Raw genomic sequence first — 18391 nt, forward strand, 5'->3', positions numbered from 1 at the left:
AGGATGACATGCAGCAAATGGCCACAGGCTGGAGTCGAGCCTATGACTGCTGCAGTAAGAACGACTGCTTTGCACATGGCGCGCCTGCTCTAACCACTGAGCCACTGGGTGCCCCACTCCTGATGATTATTGATCAAACATCAGTGTAAATATGAAGAAATGTCAACATCAGTAATCAGTCAATCAACCAATCAATCAATTTTATTTATAAAGCCCAATATCACAAATCACAATTTGCCTCACAGGGCTTTACAGCATACGACATCCCTCTGTCCTTATTTATGGACAGAGCACACGGGGTCCAGGTGTAGCTCATCCAACCAACCACAGAGCGCTGCAGGGATGACGTTTGTCATCGTAGGTCGACCCTGAGGTTAACATCACCCTGGTTCTCTTGTCAAAAAGCCAGCGGGATTTTTCCATTTGATTCTGAATCAGTGTAGAAAATAAACTCTGTGACAAACAAACATTTATGATATTTACATGTCTTGTTCACTGAGATAATCTTCACTAATGAACACCACGTTAGGATTATTGAGGCATAAATACAATCAGCAGAAGTAATAAGCTATAAACAAACTACTCCATGGTCACATGACTTCAACATCACCACAACGAGGCTGTAAAGGTGTTCAGCGCGATGACGTTCTGTAGTCTCATTAGGCTACTTGTTAACAACTGTCTTTTTTAAGACACATAGAGGCTTCTAAATTCACAGCGCGGTATTTACTGATGTATTTAATGTGGTGAAACAAAACATGAAAGTCTCTTCAGCTTGTGTTAACCACAGACCTCATACACCCTTTCACTGTTAGTAAACAGAGTGACGTTTGTTGGTGGGCGGGGCTTAGCTGGAGGCAAAACAATTAGCTAGCGCTAGCTAACAAGTTGTGTTGTCTTGTTTTAGACGATGGAGGAAGATGATGTGAGTGGTGCGTTCAGAAACACTCATTGTGAGTGTGGGAGCGCACTCTGACACAAACTGGAGCGTTGATAAATTGGGAGCGCTGTGTGAATGTAGCGTTGGGTTATCCAGAGCAGCGCACTCTCAGAGTGGCAGAGCGCACTCTGGACACTCTGTCTGTGGAGACGGAGCAGCAGAGCGCCGAGCGGAGTGAATGTGTGATTAACTTAACCGTTGGTTCATTCATGTAGAAATATAACGCTGCGTTTCTTCCACCAACAGGGCTCTCATTTTAGTGTAGAGCGTCAGACTGAATTTACCAACGCACCATGTCAGGTCACTCACTCTCCGGGACCGCCAGTGTTACTTGAATAAGTAAACACTGACCAACGGGACCAGACTGGCCGACCCGGCGTTACGGCATTATAAATAAACAGCGTTACTGATGGAGCTACTTTTTTCAGTAATGAGTAATCAAAAAAGTTACTGTCTCTGCCGTTACAACGCCGTTACCGTTACTCACAATAAAATGCGCTGTTGCTCAGCTTTACTTGAGTTCACTGGCGCAGCTTTCACCCATGCAAGCTCCCTCACAGCGGAGCTCGAAAGTATTTTTCTCTTTGGTGAGGGGGAAGCATAAGTGATGATGATTGGCTTAGGGAGAGTAAAATTTTATCATAAACCAATCAGAGGCAGAGTAGGGCGGGTATTCCCAAGCACACAAGCATGGTTGCTGTGTGGGCTTGTTGTTTTGTAAAGTGCTTATTTGGGCTCGCTCTCTAAACATCGTCTTTCTCTCTATATATCCGTCTAATAAGTTATTTGAACGCATGATAGTGTGCTGGACTGCAGGATGTTTCCACAGCTCCGCTCCCTCTGCCCCTCTCCTTCTCTGCATACACACAGCTGACGGTCAGTCAGTCAGACTTTTCACACTTAAATTGTGCAATTAATGGAGGTTCTTACACACACACACACACACACACACACACACACACACACACACACACAACAATGCAGTGTAGTGTAGATAAGTGTACAGTGTTTTATAATAATGATTTAATCTAGTAAGTGTCAGTTTCATTTATTTAACATATTCAGTGTTGAGTTTCATTACATACAGTTCCATTAAGGGGGCGTGTCCAAGCAATTTGACATATTTGAGCATTTTATAAAAAAAGTAACGCTATAGTTACTTTTCCAGGTAATTAGTTACTTTTATGCTGCAGTAACTCAGTTACTAAGTCAGTTACTTTTTGAGGAAAGTAACTAGTAACTACAGCCCTGTGGGGGAGAGGCAGCTTTACCTCCAGGTAATAACAAACCAAAAACACAAATCTGGGTTTGAGGACTCAGTGAGATCAGGAGATCATGTTAGAATTCAGCCCTGATTGCTACAAAGCCCTGAACAGCTCCCCTGAGCAGTTTTGCCAGGTATCTACAGTTGACACAGTTTGTACCAACATTTCAAGCAACCCGAGACATGACGTGAATAAACGTGACCAAGTGTAACATGAATAAAACTTTAATCCATGAACATGATTTCTGCCCGAGTCACAAATAGAGTTTCATCGGTGTATCAGCTCTATGACTTTGTTTTAAAGAGGTCACACACACACACACACACACACACAGAGTGGAATAAAGCTTCCTGTGCTGTTTGTGTCTCTGATTGGCCGTTAGCTGTTTGTCCTGTTTGTGTCCAGACTGAATATTAATAAGAAACAGTGAGCACCCTAAATATGAAGCACTGTATCCCCTGGTGCACATCAGCTACATGATGGATGAATGGATGAACAGATGGATGGATGGACAGATTGGTGGATGGATGGATGATGGAGGGATGGATGGATGATGGAGGGATGGATGGATGATGGAGGGATGGATGGATGGACGGATTGGTGGATGGATGGATGGATTGGTGGATGGATGGATGATGGAGGGATGGATGGATGGATGGATGGATGATGGAGGGATGGATGGATGGATGGATGGACAGATTGGTGGATGGATGGATGATGGAGGGATGGATGGATGGATGGACCGATGGATGGACGGATTGGTGGATGGATGGATGGATGGACGGATTGGTGGATGGATGGATGGATGGACGGATTGGTGGATGGATGGATGGATGGATGGATAGATGGATCACAGTCTGTTTTTATAGAAGTGCTTGTGACGTCTCCAGTGTGGCTTTGACCTGCGGCTGAAAACATGTTGCCCACTGTGTAGAAATACTAAGATATATATCGTGTGTCTCTGCTCAGCCTGTAAATGCTGAGATATGAATTTTGGTCTGTATGGCTCAGCCCCACTGCAGAGCTGCAGAGCTGCAGCACTTAGGTGATCAATCTTTTTGTCTGTCACCAGACACTTAATTGGCGATCAGTCAGTTACTTATTTTTAATCCCACTGGTTTATCTTCTGGATATTTTCTTACCTTCTGCTCAGCATTATGAGCGATTGCTGGATAAAAGAAGACATTTAAACACGTCGCCATGAACTCTAGAGGTGGGAATGTCCAGGCACCTCACGATTCCATTTGGTTACGATACAGAGGGCAACGATTTGATTTGATGATGTTGCTGCATCAATTCTTTTTTCATTTCTATACATGTTTTCATTTTCTCACTGTGTGACTACTTATTTCTTTTAAAACACAGCATACTGTGTTTGTGGTGATCTGTAAATTGCTGCATTAAAACATCTCCACATGTTTGATGCTCTGAACTTGTTTTGTTGTGTGATGCCCTGAACTGGGCTGATTGTAACCCACTGCTTTCTGTGGTCAGATACCAACTTCGTGCTGGGGAACGCTCAGATCGTGGACTGGCCCATCGTCTACAGCAACGACGGCTTCTGCAAACTGTCCGGTTACCATCGAGCTGAGGTGATGCAGAAGAGCAGCACCTGCAGGTACAGCTGCACACCTGAACACACGCTGTTGCTGCACCAGTAACCAGTAAGATGGTGGGTGTATCAGGACTGTGTTTTCTCCTGCAGCTTCATGTACGGAGAGCTGACTGACAAGGAGATGACTGAAAAGGTTCGACAGACCTTTGAGAACTACGAGATGAACTCCTTTGAGATTCTGATGTACAAGAAAAACCGTGAGTACTTCAGTTTTTTAACAGTACTGCAGATGTCACATACTCTGTGCTACAGGTGCTTCGCCTGACCTGAATCTCCCAAAAACCCAGAAACTCACGGACCTCGAGACCTCGAGACCCAGTTTCTCTCCTAAACTGGGACACAGCGTGCTGACAGTTGGCGGCCTGTCAGTGACAGAGGCAGTCGGTAAAAGACAGAGCTCTCTGACAGACTGGAGCTTAATGAGTCAGCAGATTCACTCATTCACTGCTGCTTTAATTTATTTTCATTTCCATAAACAACACAGCACCATGCAGAGGAAAACACAGGGTTTATACAGACCGGGGCAAATCACTCCTTTTTATTTTCACAGATGAAATTTTTTTTACCACGACCATCGATCTCACTGTTGAGAAGGAAAAACTCTACTTCAGCCTGAATCCTTCATAAATCTGCAGCATGTGAAGTCCAGTTCAGACCAAAGATTCACGACGAGACAAAACTGTTTCAGATCGTCACAGAGAAAAGTGTCAGCGGTGTGAACTGGCCGGTCTGAGCTGGACTCAAGCCGGCTGATGGTGTCACCTGACACTCAGCTGGTCAAATGGCCGGCAGCTGGTTTTAAAGCACGTCACCTGTTTCAACAGCCAATCAGCTTGTAGTGAAGTCAGCTGGTCAAGTCACAATGACCACAGACGGCGTGTTGGCTTGCTGCAGCAGGTGCTCCGTCCCCACAGAGCCCTCTGTTTCTGTCCTCACGGTGTGCCGGTGTCAGACAGTGGGTCGCTGCTGCTGCTGGCTGTATGTGCTTATGCCCCGCCCACACACACATTCTCACTGACTGATGAATTGGCGCTGGTTATTTATATTATTGTGGCGTATTGATTATGAATACAGTCCATCTGATGCTGGTTTTGTTTCATCACTGTAGCCAGTATCTCACTGTCACTATTTATTATTAATTAATTATTATTAAATATATTCAGCCACAAAATAAGTCTGAAAAGCTGCAAATCAGAACGAAGCACAGAGAGTTGTTGACTAGAGATGATACGCCGTCTCATGGCGGTCACTTCCTGTCAGCGTTACAGATCAGAAGTACAGAGAGTTGTTGACTAGAGATGATACGCCGTCTCATGGTGGTCACTTCCTGTCAGCGTTACAGATCAGAAGTGCAGAGAGTTGTTGACTAGAGATGATACGCCGTCTCATGGTGGTCACTTCCTGTCAGCGTTACAGATCAGAAGTACAGAGAGTTGTTGACTAGAGATGATACGCCGTCTCATGGTGGTCACTTCCTGTCAGCGTTACAGATCAGAAGCACAGAGAGTCGTTGACTAGAGATGATACGCCGTCTCATGGTGGTCACTTCCTGTCAGCGTTACAGATCAGAAGTACAGAGAGTTGTTGACTAGAGATGATACGCCGTCTCATGGCGGTCACTTCCTGTCAACGTTACAGATCAGAAGCACAGAGAGTCGTTGACTAGAGATGATACGCCGTCTCATGGTGGTCACTTCCTGTCAGCGTTACAGATCAGACGTCTCGAGGTCATGCTGTTGGACTGAATATCAGCACAGCTGTGATTCAGTTGTAGGGACGAGGCTGCAGCGCTGATCTTCAGTCCAACAGCACGGCCTCGAGTGTATACAGTAACAGTTTATTAACAGCAAAAAAAGTGACAACAGGTCATGATATGTTTTTTTTAATGATGGCTCCGCCCACACAAATAGTGTCACATCTAGACACCAGAACTGTTGCCAAGCAACACACAAACACTCCTGAACACCAGCTCGCTGCTCTGTGTAGGTCGACACGTTACCACCGACCAGCTGCTGTGTATCATGTAGGCTACATCTGTGTGTCTGTGTTTAGCTATCGACCAGTGAAATCAGTCTGTTGACAGTCACCTTGGCGGCGTGTGTGATGCTGGTGGGTTAACAGCTTAATCAGGTGGCTGTGTCTTCTTCCAAAGTGAAGTGAAGTTTGTTGTTTGTGGAAATAAGTTCCTCTCTGAATGTCGGCTAATCAATGGTTAATGTGATTAACGGTTCAGAGCACCTGTGAAGTGCAGTAATACATGCAGAGTTAAAAGTCCCAGTGCTGTCATACTGCGTATCAGCACTCGTGCAATATATCCTGTCCAATCAGATTGCTCGGTCAGAACTGTTGTAGTGTTATTGTTTTAGTTCTTCCTTTTCTTTATTCGTCTCAGCTGACAGTGACTCAAGTGGTTAATTATGACATATTGATCGCTCTGTTCCTTCAGAAAATGGCAATAAAAATATGTTTTAAAAAACAGCCTTGGCCGTCAGGTCGTCCTGATCTTTGAACAGCAGACTTGACGAGATGTGAATTTAATCACTGAGAGCAGTCGCAGGTTTCCTCTGTGCTGTTTTCTGCTGATCACTGAGCTCCATATAAACATTGCTGATCACAGGTGGTGTGCTCCGAAACCTGACGGGCACAGAGCGAGCTGGGTGTGGTTTCCGCTTCATTTCAAATTGGCACCAAGATGGCGCACGCTGTGCAGCCAGTAAACAACACACTGTGTAAAAACACAGTGCTGTAAACAACACAGACTCTGAGGCTGATCTCTGCGACTCGACAACAGTCAAAGATCAGATTTCAATTTATGTCAGTGTCTCCACTGATTGCTGATAATAAGAGAAATGTACTGAGAAGGCACTGCTGAGAACTGAACAGAACAGTGGGAGATTGGATCGGACCAGTTAAGAGCCAGAGAAGATCAGAGCTTCTCCCAGTTGGTTCAGAGACTCAGAAGGTTCTAGACTAAAGGCCCAGAGAACTAGCAGCGATGAAGGCCCCCTGCTGCGTCGCCTCATGTTGCCTGTGTCTCAGCCAAAGAGTTTACACGAACACACCCCAGAGACTACAGCTAACAGCCAACCAGCTCGTACGGTCTGCCCCTGTGTGAGAGGAAATAACTCTCCACACCAGCAGACGGCGGTCGTCTGTAATCCTCATTCAAAAAGGGAAACAGGAAGTTTCCTTAGTTAGCCAGTTAGCACATTAACAACACAATCAGAGCATATTTACCGTTTCCATCAGGAAACGTTTCTGCTAAAGAGAAAAATAATCTGACCTGACAAGTTGGTTTTGGTCTCACTCCCTCTGGACCCTAGCTCCTCCTTCACTCACTGATGCTTCTCCTCCTGTACGCTGAACTGCCAGTCAGAGTGATGTCATTCACAGACAGTCTCCGCCGTCTCCGTGGCAGATTCAACATTTGTTCTGTGTTGTCTGTCTGTAACTTATGTTGCTGCCTGTCTCGGCCAGGACGCTCCTGATAAAGAGATTTTTAATCTCAAGAGGTTTTTCTGGTTAAATAAAGGTTAAATAAAAAATGAAATAAATAAAGAATCGGTGTATCAGGGCCTTAAGAACTCTACACTGGTCTAACTGGTGGTGGCACATCAGCAAACAGTAACTAAAACCACTCAGGACTCCTCAGGTCATGTGATCTTTGGCTGCACTCTCAACACGTCTGTTGGTTTTATCATAGAGGGGTGTGTCCAGGGATGTCAGTGTCTGTTAATTTTGTTCATGATTAAAACTAACTAGCTGATGTTTAAACATAAAAATAGGCGTGTTTATAATTATAAAAAAAAATCACCCTGTCACCCTCTCAGGGTCGTATCTGTATCTGTATCATCCTCCAGCTCAGGTCCTCTACCAGAGGCCTGGGAGCTTGAGGGTTCTGCGCAGTATCTTAGCTGTTCCTAGGACTGCACTCTTCTGGACTGAGGCTTCAGATTTTGTTCCTGGAATCTGCCGGAGCCAGTCTGTCAGTTTGGGGGTCACTGCCCCGAGTGCTCCTACTACTACGGGGGTCAACTTTGACCTTCCACATCTGTTCCAGCTGTTCTTTCAACCCTTGATACTTCTCCACCTTTTCGTGTTCCTTCTCTCTGATGTTGCTGTCGGCTGGTATCGCCACATCCACCACCACTGCCCTCTTCTGGTGTTTGTTAACCACCACTATGTCTGGTTGGTTAGCCAGCAGCTGTTTGTCAGTCTGGAAGCTGCAGTCACAGCTGATCTTAGCCCTGTTGTCCTCCACCACCTTTAGTGGTGTGTTCCATCGGGATTTGGGTACCTGGAGTCCATACTGGGTGCAGATGTTCCTGTGCTCTATCCCAGCCACTTGGTTGTGCCTCTCCATGTACGCTGATCCTGCCTGCATCTTACACCTGCCACTGTGTGCTGGACCGTCTCAGGGGCATCTTTGCACAGCTTGCACCTTTGGTCTGATCTGCTGTGGTCGACCCTGGCCTCTATGGCCCGTGTGCTTAGGGCCTGTTCTTGTGCTGCCATGATTAGTGTCTCTGTGCTGTCTGTCAGTGCAGCACTCTCCTGCCACTGGTAGGTCTTCTTGATATCAGCCACTTCTTCTACCTGACAGTATTATGCATCATGTAGGGGCTTTACATATATATATATATATATATATATATATATATTGGGAGGTGTCTCGGGCATGTCCAACCGGGAGGAGACCATATATATCTTTCTAATCTTTTTAAACCCTGAAACTCCAAACCTCCCTGTCACTTCCTGTTCTCATTCTAAAGTCGTCAGATACCACCGCTTGGTCAGTTATGTTAACGTTAGGCACTGACAAAAAACAGGCCTCCTTTGATACACTGCTGGGCAGCATCAGTTTGAAACGCTGCTGGACAGCAATGAAATTTAAGATGCTCTTTGCAGGGCGGGAAGGAGGGAGGTGGACGGGTGCAACAACAGCAGACTTTCACCATGATGTTTGTTCCAAAACTCAACTATGTGCTTTTGTTGCGCAAGTAAATGAACATAAATAGAAGATGTTTTTGAAAAGACATAATGCATGCGGCCGGCATAAATTGACTTGGCGTCCCAGAACATCAACAGCAGACGCAGCCAGGACACCTTGCATGTCATGTGTAAAGTCCCCTGACCAAGTGGCGATATGTGACGAGGTCAGGAGTGAGAATACGTTGGGATGTGTTGAGTTCTGACGGATTATTTTTGTGACGAACATCAGAGTGATTTTCTGTGTGTGTGTGTGTGTGTGTGTGTGTGTGTACGCGCGTGTGTGAATTCATTCTGCAGGGATGCCAGTTTGGTTTTTCGTGAAGATTGCACCAATCCGAAACGAGCAGGACAAAGTGGTCCTCTTTCTCTGCACTTTCAGTGACATCACCGCTTTCAAGCAGCCAATCGAGGACGACTCTTCAAAAGGTGGGTGGGACTACCATCAGTTCGTAACTGCAGCATCTTTGTTCACGCTGATTAACTGTGTTGGAAATGAAGAGAAGGAGAAGTCTCCAGACTTCGCTCCTATTGGCTGTTGGCAGTGTGGTGTCAGGGCAAATAACAATGACACGTTGAGTTTCATCAAACAGTGTTTCCTGTTAGTTTACAAAGAAATCCTGTTGTCAATATGCTCTATCTCACACAGGCTCCGCCCTCAGCTGGATTTTAATCACAAGCACACTGACATCTGAATAAACGTAGCCAGCCAATCAGGAGGTGCCTACCTGAATGCACGTACATGCATGACCCACAATGTATAAGGAGGCGGCTCGCTGCTGTCAGACATCCTTCATCTCTTCAGTGACAGTGAGAGGCACACTGAGCAGGTCGATAGTTAGATGCTCTTTGTCCTCTGTCCCATGAGGAGGACACGGAGGCAGATATTGCATCTGCTCGGCTCACTCTGTGTGTTGGCATGTTGTGTTGAAGGCACCGCCCCATCAGACACACTGAACAGCTGTGTGGTTTGGTGACGGTGTGGCCGGTAAGGTCCTGTCCAAGAAACGCCATGCGAGATGGCTTTGTGAGTGCGCAGTCCCTTCTACTGTGGTCTGCACATGCTCAATATGTGGTGTGGCAGTGTTGGCAACCTTGTTCAGCAGGGTGAGTGTCGAGGACGTGTGCACGGCAGTGTTGTGGAGTACACTTTACCCCTTCATATGGTTCTTTCTCTTGGACATGTCGGGCTCCTTTTCAGGGTCTGTGCTCACTAGAACGACACGGGTCAGCACTGGACAGGTACCTGTGGGTAACATGCAAAAGCTGTGTAACGGGTAAAAAAAATAGAAATATATACATATAAATTCACAGTCACAGGTAAAAATGAAATACATGTGGGTGGGCAGTGGTTGATCTGTTCTTTATTTTTCAGAATAAAACAAAGTAAAAAGATGTGCAGTATATGTGTAATATTTTGACATTCATTCATTTTTTATAACCACTTATCCTGTTAGGGGTCACGGGGGCTGGAGTCTATCCCAGCTGACACTGGGTGAGAGGCAGGGTTCACCCTGGACAGGTCACCAGACTATCACAGGGCTGACACATAGAGACAGACAACCATTCACACTCACATTCACACCTACGGACAATTTAGAGTCACCAATTAACCTGCATGTCTTTGGACTGTGGGAGGAAGCCGGAGCACCTGGAGGAAACCCACGCTGACACGGGGAGAACATGTCAGAGCACCTGGAGGAAACCCACGCTAACACAGGGAGAACATGTCAGAGCACCTGGAGGAAACCCACACTGACATGGAGAGAACATGTGGGAGCACCTGGAGGAAACCCACGCTGACACGGGGAGGACATGTCAGAGCACCTGGAGGAAACCCACGCTGACACAGGGAGAACATGTCAGAGCACCTGGAGGAAACCCACGCTGACACGGGGAGAACATGTCAGAGCACCTGGAGGAAACCCATGCTGACACGGGGAGAACATGTCAGAGCACCTGGAGGAAACCCACGCTGACATGGGGAGAACATGTGGGAGCACCTGGAGGAAACCCACGCTGACATGGGGAGAACATGTGGGAGCACCTGGAGGAAACCCACGCTGACACGGGGAGAACATGTGGGAGCACCTGGAGGAAACCCACGCTGACACGGGGAGAACATGTCAGAGCACCTGGAGGAAACCCATGCTGACACGGGGAGAACATGTCAGAGCACCTGGAGGAAACCCACGCTGACACGGGGAGAACATGTGGGAGCACCTGGAGGAAACCCACGCTGACACGGGGAGAACATGTCAGAGCACCTGGAGGAAACCCACGCTGACACGGGGAGAACATGTCAGAGCACCTGGAGGAAACCCACGCTGACACGGGGAGAACATGTGGGAGCACCTGGAGGAAACCCACGCTGACACAGGGAGAACATGTCAGACTCCACACAGAGGGGCTCCCCCACCCTGGGTTTGAACTAGGATCCCTCTTTCTGTGAGGCGACAATGCTAACCACTGCACCACAGTAGCGTCACGCTTTGCGTTTCTGCGCTCTAGGCACTTGGTGTTTAGCTGGAGCACTCTGAACTGGGACTTCAACTTGGAAAAGTGTCCCACGTCATCTCCGCTTTTTCCCCATTGTGCAATGGGATGATTTGAGAGCCGGGCCTTCTGTGGTGGTCACGACATCAAGTTAACGGTTTGTAATAATGGAGGAGAAACTGGTGGTAACGCTTGTTATACCCAGAGCTATACGGTATGGGTGGGTGCAGGTTTTAAAACGTGGACGCTTGCAGGACTCTGATGTCAGATGTGTTGCACCTGATACACCAACATGTTTCCGTGCACCTTGATGATGCAGGAAATGTGATGTTCAGGGTGTCTGTGCTTACCTTTCAACCCCTGCAGGATGAAAGCTCTGCCAAAGCTCTGCCCAGTTCGGTTGTTCACCGCATGTGTTAGCTGGGGCCCCCACTTCTCCACAGCAGCCGCCTGGGTAATAAAGAAGTAGGCGGGCTTCAACAACTAACCTTGAGCCGATCAGGGGCCAGGATCAGTGTGGCTGGGTCAAGGGCATTCATTCATCGGGCTCCACCCACTGTACCCAAAGAGTCCATTAGGGGGCGGAGCCTGTGTGAGATAGAATATATTCCCCCTCTACCAAGGAGACCTATCATTCCTACGCCTCTTGCTGAAGCGGGTACAGAATGTCTGACGGCAGCGAGCGACCTATTTACATACTGTGAGTTCCACACGGATTCAGGTAGGCACCTCCTGATTGGCTGGCTACATTTATTTATTCAGATCTCAGTGTGTGAACGTGTGCTCATGACTGGAGGAGTATTACCCAAAGAGTCCAGAAGAGGGCTCCGCCTGTGCTAATAGAACTAGAGTTACAATATCGTAACCTTTGTTGTTTGTGGTTGCCAGGTTGGGGTAAATTCGCCCGTCTAACTCGTGCGTTGACGAGCAGTCGAGGAGTTCTTCAGCAGCTCGCTCCGGCTGTCCAAAAAGGAGAGAACGTCCACAAACACTCACGGCTGGCTGAGGTGAGATCACAGCTCCTCGTGCACTACAGCAGCAACAATAATCTCTGTATGAAGATGAAAAAAAACAAAGTAAAAACAGAATTCAGAAGTGTTAAATCATCAAAACTTGAAATCAGTTGCAGGATATTTTATTCGTGCATCAGAAAACAGACGACACTCTCAGCAGCTGGTGGAGGAACTCGGCTGAGGCATCCTGTGTTAGCATTTATTTTGAACTTAACAGGTTTTTTTCTTTTCATTGCTTTAATTGACCTTCAGTGTGTGGGCGTGTGTTGGCCCCGTGTTGCTTAGTGTCGCTGCCAGCTGAGCCAACAAGCTGCGGAACAATAGAAATCCTTCATGACTTGTTGTTTCACATGATAAGAAGTAAAATGTGTTAAAGGGATAGTGCACCCAAAAATGTAAATTCAGCCATTATCTACTCACCCATATGCCGAGGGAGGCTCAGGTGAAGTTTTAGAGTCCTCACATCACTTGCAGAGATCCAAGGGGAGAGGAGGTAGCAACACAACTCCACCTAATGGAGGCTGACGGCGCCCCAGATTCAAACGTCCAAGAACACATAATTGAAACCACAAAATATCTCCATACTGCTCGTCCGTAGTGATCCAAGTGTCCTGAAGCCCCGACATAAAAAGTTGTTTGGAAAAACCTCATTTGAACTCTGTTTGTAGCCTCAGCCTGAGTGTGTTTACATGGACAGCTTAATTCCCTTTTCTTTCGCAATGAAAGTTCATTCCTATTAAAAGTGATCTTGTAAACACCTAATTCAGCCAATGTGATTGAAAATTCAATCCGATGTAAGGGGCTGGAATATTCCGTTTCTAATTCCCAATGAAATAATTTCTCTCACTTGTATACACTCATTCCTCTTTAAGTTCATTCCGGTCTTTCTGCACATGCTCGTTTCCTTGCCCTTCTGGCGCCATGACGTATATAGCGTGCATAGCAACGGGCTGAGATAGAGCAGTCAGACTTGTTGCACTCACCGGTTTCCATTCACCACAGCACGGTCTTCTGCCTCCCTTCTCCTCCTCAACAGACGAAGCATTAGCAGAACAAGGTTGTTGTCGTACTGCTGCTTCAAGAATATAAGCAAAACAAGCCCGAAAAAGGCACTAAGAACGGCGTCGTCAAGCATCTTGTTATCCGGAGTGAGGACTACAGTGTTTTCTTCCAGTAAACGTAAACACGTAACATCCGTCCCACCCCCTATCCAATCAGAAACCTTCCCTGCCCCACACCTTGTGCAGACCTGAATAAAGGCGATTAAAAGGCGATTAAACTGATCTCCGTGTAAACCCTCATTCGGAATGAATATTTCTCATGTAAACTACCTGGAAAGACTTTAATTCTGAATGATTTCATTCAGATTTATTTCATTCTGAATGAGAAGCCATCATGTAACCACACCCAGTGTAGCCTGTAGCTCTAACTGCCTCTCTGTGCACCGCGCTCATGTGAGACTGTGAGACATGGGCACCACCTTCATGTGTGTTCACCTGCTTTCGCTGGTCTCGCACACGTGTGCGCGGTGCCCAGAGAGACAGTCAGAGCTACAGGCTACAGTGAGGCTAAAAACAGAGTTCAAATGAGGTTTTTCCAAACAACTTTTTATGTCGGGGCTTCAGGACACTTGGATCACTACGGACGAGCAGTATGGAGATATTTTGTGGTTTCAATGATGTGTTTTTGGACGTTTGAATCTGGGGCGCCGTCAGCCTCCATTAGGTGGAGTTGTGTTGCTACCTCCTCTCCCCTTGGATCTCTGCAAGTGATGTGAGGACTCTAAAACTTCACCTGAGCCTCCCTCGGCATATGGGTGAGTAGATAATGGCTGCATTTGCATTTTTGGCTGCACTATCCCTTTAAGTGCACTTTATAAACAGCAGCACCCTGCTGGCAGGCGTCATGTTGCTGAGAAGTTCTTCAGCTGTAATTAACTGTGACTAATCTTTCCATTAACTTCACAGAGAAAATAATTACTGTTGGCACTAATGAAGAAATCTGTTGTCACTGTTTGGACGCTTGTCATATTAAGATATTTTATTTTTAAAGTGCTTCATGAGCGACAAGTTATTATCACTTATTTCACACACACTGAAACAAAATGAGAATTTGGATGGAAGTAAAAAAATTAAACTGACATGTTACATCTATTTTTCTTTAGTTTTGTCCCAAATAAAAAAGTTCCTTTTGAACAAATTAAATATATCAAGTATTATTAAATCAAAAAATCTTAATTAAACCAATGCGCATTTTTTCATATACACTCAGCAGCCACTTTATTAGGTACACCTGTTCAACTGCTTGTAAACACAAACAGCTAATCATCCAATCAGGTGTCAGCAGCTCATTAACACTTAGTCATGTAGACATGGTGAAGACGAGCTGCTGAAGTTCAAACAGAGCATCAGAATGATGAAGAAAGGTGATTGAAGTGACTTTGAACGTGGCATGGTTGTTGGTGCCAGACGGGCTGCTCTGAGTATTTACTGGGATTTTCAGCACAACCATCTCTAGGGTTTACAGAGGATGGTCCCAAAAAGAGAAAATATCCAGTGAGCCAAAATGCCTTGTTGATGCCAGAGGTCAGAGGAGAATGGCCAGACTGGTTCAAGATGATAGAAAGGCAACAGGAAGTCAAATAAGCACTGGTTCCAACCAAGGTGTGCAGAAGAGCATCTCTGAAGCAACAACACCTTGTCCAACCTTGAAGCAGATGGGCTACAGCAGCAGAAGACCACACCAGGTGCCACTCCTGTCAGCTAACAACAGGAAACTGAGGCTACAATTCACACGGGTTTTCTCACCAAAACTGGACAATAGAAGATTGGAAAAACCACATTCAGATGGAAGCATGGATCCATCCTGCCTTGTATCAACGCTTCAGGCTGCTGCTGCTGGTGGTGTAATGGTGTGGGGGAGATTTTCTTAGTACCAACTGAGCATGGTTTAAACACCACAGCCTACCTGAGTATTGTTGCTGAGCGTGTCCATCCCTTTATGACCACAGTGTACCCATCTTCTGATGGCTACTTCCAGCAGGATAACGCACCATGTCACAAAGCTCACATCATCTCAAACATGACAATGAGTTCACTGTACTCCAATGGCCTCCACAGTCACCAGATCTCAGTCCAATAGAGCACCTTTGGGATGTGCTGGAACGGGAGATTCTCATCATGGATCAACTGTGTGATGTCATCATGTCAATATGGACCAACATCTCTGAGGAATGTTTCCAGCACCTTGTTGAGTCTGTGACACCAAGAATTAAAAAGAAGGTCCAACCTGGTACCAGCAAGGTGTACCTAATAAAGTGGCCACTGAGTGTAATTGAATCTTGATTTCTGTTTGCAAGAATTGTTCCGCTCTGCATCAACTTGTATTTTTAGCCTGGCTCGTGCCGGCTTTTGAGTCGTGAAAATATTTGTCCAGTCGTCCAAACGTAGTTTCACACACACCTCTGTCCAAGTGAGGAGCAAAACTTTGGTAACGTAAACACACAGGTTCTCTCTGGTTTGCTGACAGCACCTGGGGGGCAGGCCTGGTTTAGATGAAGTTTATGTTTAAAATAAGTTTTCTACCTTCAGTACTGGGTTAAAATAATTGATTCATCCAGTTCAAATCGATCTTCATTTGAATGATCCAATTTTGCTGTGGTGCAGACAGGAAGTGAAGATAACTTGAGCGTGCGTCGGCTGCAGAGGATGCTCCTCCTCCCTGAGGCTGAGCGGACTCACACAGGAGACAACGAAATTAAATCAAAGATCAGTCACATTTTCATCAGCTGTCGATGAGTTTATTTCCTTTGCTGATTGAACGGCTGGTTTCAGAGCTGCAGTGAGGAGTTTATTAGGGTTCAAACCCGAAGAGTTTTAACCCTGTTGTTTTTGCTTTGACTTTATTTATTTTTCTTCAGAAAGGTTTTCACAAATTACATCAGAGACAAATAAAATTTTCACCAATGATTGGAAGTTGTGCAAATGCTGTTCAGGAAACATGACGCCTGTTCATTCAGGACAGAATGTTTAACAACATGTGCACATAAGAATGAAAAATGTGGAAAGTCTTAGGTGATCAGACCCCATAGACATTTCATGATTTAAGGAGGGTGATGGATCCATAGTCGAAAAGGGTCACTGTGAAATTTTCCACCATTTTGATTTTTTTCTTTCTTTTTGAAAAACACATTTTTGACATTTCCTCCAAAGCCGTAGGTCTGATTTGTACCAACCTTTCTGTTGGTCATCATCTGCTCAAGCTCATCAGTAGTTGTCAAAAGCTGGTTGATATCTCATTGCTTTCTGCAGATACTGACCAATGAACTCTAGATGGGGGCGTGGCTTAACACGTAACTCAACAACCTTTGGGACAATCATCACAAACCTCACAAGCAATGTCTTAACACATACAAGGAACATATCCATAAAGTTTCATTCAAATTGACCTCTGGGGGCAGCACAAATACAAAAATGGGCGTGTGATAACACAAATCAGATTATAAACAGAAATTGATTTTCCAATCTTTACAGAACCTACAGGATATGTTAGATAATAATGATGAACCATCTGTGATAAATTATTTTGAAATAAGTCAATAGGGGGCGCCACCAGTTGCAAACAAGTGCAACAAGCTTTTGCAAAGTTTGGCCATAAATCAGTGAGGGTTTGTTCAAACATTTGTTTTAACCATTAGAGCATGTCCCCAAAATGTTTCTGCAGTTGACCAACAGGAAGTGACAGTGCTTTCAAAGAGGGGCGTGGCCTGGTAGAGATTTAAACATAAATGAATGAGCGTTTGTCTGATTGTCATAAAACCTGTTGTTTGTCTTTAATGCAGACGCCCTAAACTGTCAAAGGTCTTGATCTTACCCAGCTTTCAATTAAGTTTCATTCAACTTCATTTTATTTTTTTTATTTTTTACTGGAACAAATAACTGGTTTCAACACATCAAATGACATAAAACACAGAAACAAAGTAAACACAACAAATATTTAAATATTCTTCTGTAAAATAAAAATGCTATAAGTCAAAGAAAAACCGAATTTATGGGGTTGTTTCAACATTTGTCTCAGGTTCTCCAGCTGGGCTCAGACATCTTGCCCCAGTACAAACAGGAAACCCCGAAGACGCCGCCGCACATCATCCTGCACTACTGCCTCTTCAAGACCACGTGGGACTGGGTCATCCTCATCCTCACCTTCTACACCGCCATCATGGTGCCCTACAATGTCTCCTTCAAAACCAAGCAAAACAACGTCACCTGGCTGGTGGTGGACAGCATCGTGGACGTCATCTTCCTCGTCGACATCGTCCTCAACTTCCACACCACCTTCGTCGGCCCGGCCGGGGAGGTCATCTCTGACCCCAAACTTATCCGCATGAACTACGTCAAGACCTGGTTCGTCATCGACCTGCTGTCCTGCCTGCCTTATGATGTCATCAACGCTTTTGAGAACGTCGACGAGGTCAGTGGATTTTTATTCACCTTAAACAGCAGCCGACCGACAGTGTGTGTCGCTGTGTCCCGTTTTATTGTCAGCTCAGTCGCTCATACGAGAGAAAGACAGACAGAGGAAGAAACACTTCATTAATCCCTGAGGGGAAATTTAGTTTTTCTCACTCTGTCGTCATACAGGCACACAAGCCCGAAATACACACACACAAATACACACGCATGCACAAGCAGGACCTATTCATGCCTTAAATGTAGAGATGTCAGACTGAGCGGGCTGCCATGGACAGGAGTGTTCGCAGCCTTGGTCCGTTCAGGGACTTGGGCCGGCGACCCTCTGGTTCCCAAGCTAAGTCCCCCTGGACTGAGCTTCAGCCGCTCCGCTAGGACTGGGCGATAGGGCAAAAAATACTATCATGATAATTTTCTCTTTATTGATCGATATCGATATTTATCACGGTATTTAATCTGATGGTGCTGTGAGTTTGAAAAGTATCTTGATGACGTCTGACATCTGAAGAGACCAAATGATTTTCCAGCTTCCTGCAGCGCTCATCGTAAAGCTGCGACAGAGCAGTGTGAGAAACACATTTCCTGCCTGGGAGCTCGTACCTGCA

The 18391-nt window shown here is 45.8% G+C and overlaps 1 protein-coding gene across 1 annotated transcript in view; it reads left to right on the forward strand.

Moving 5' to 3' along the window:
* kcnh1b (potassium voltage-gated channel, subfamily H (eag-related), member 1b) overlaps positions 1 to 18391 on the forward strand; it is an 85637-nt gene that overhangs the window by 9195 nt on the left and 58051 nt on the right. Inside the window, exons 2-6 of the mRNA XM_049572109.1 lie at positions 3700 to 3823; positions 3911 to 4017; positions 9110 to 9238; positions 12194 to 12312; positions 17395 to 17787. Of these exons, the coding sequence (XP_049428066.1) occupies positions 3700 to 3823; positions 3911 to 4017; positions 9110 to 9238; positions 12194 to 12312; positions 17395 to 17787 (872 nt within the window). The remainder of the gene's footprint in view (positions 1 to 3699; positions 3824 to 3910; positions 4018 to 9109; positions 9239 to 12193; positions 12313 to 17394; positions 17788 to 18391) is intronic.

This window comes from Epinephelus fuscoguttatus, linkage group LG3 (assembly GCF_011397635.1).
Source record: "Epinephelus fuscoguttatus linkage group LG3, E.fuscoguttatus.final_Chr_v1".
NCBI classification, from domain to species: Eukaryota; Metazoa; Chordata; class Actinopteri; order Perciformes; family Serranidae; genus Epinephelus; species Epinephelus fuscoguttatus.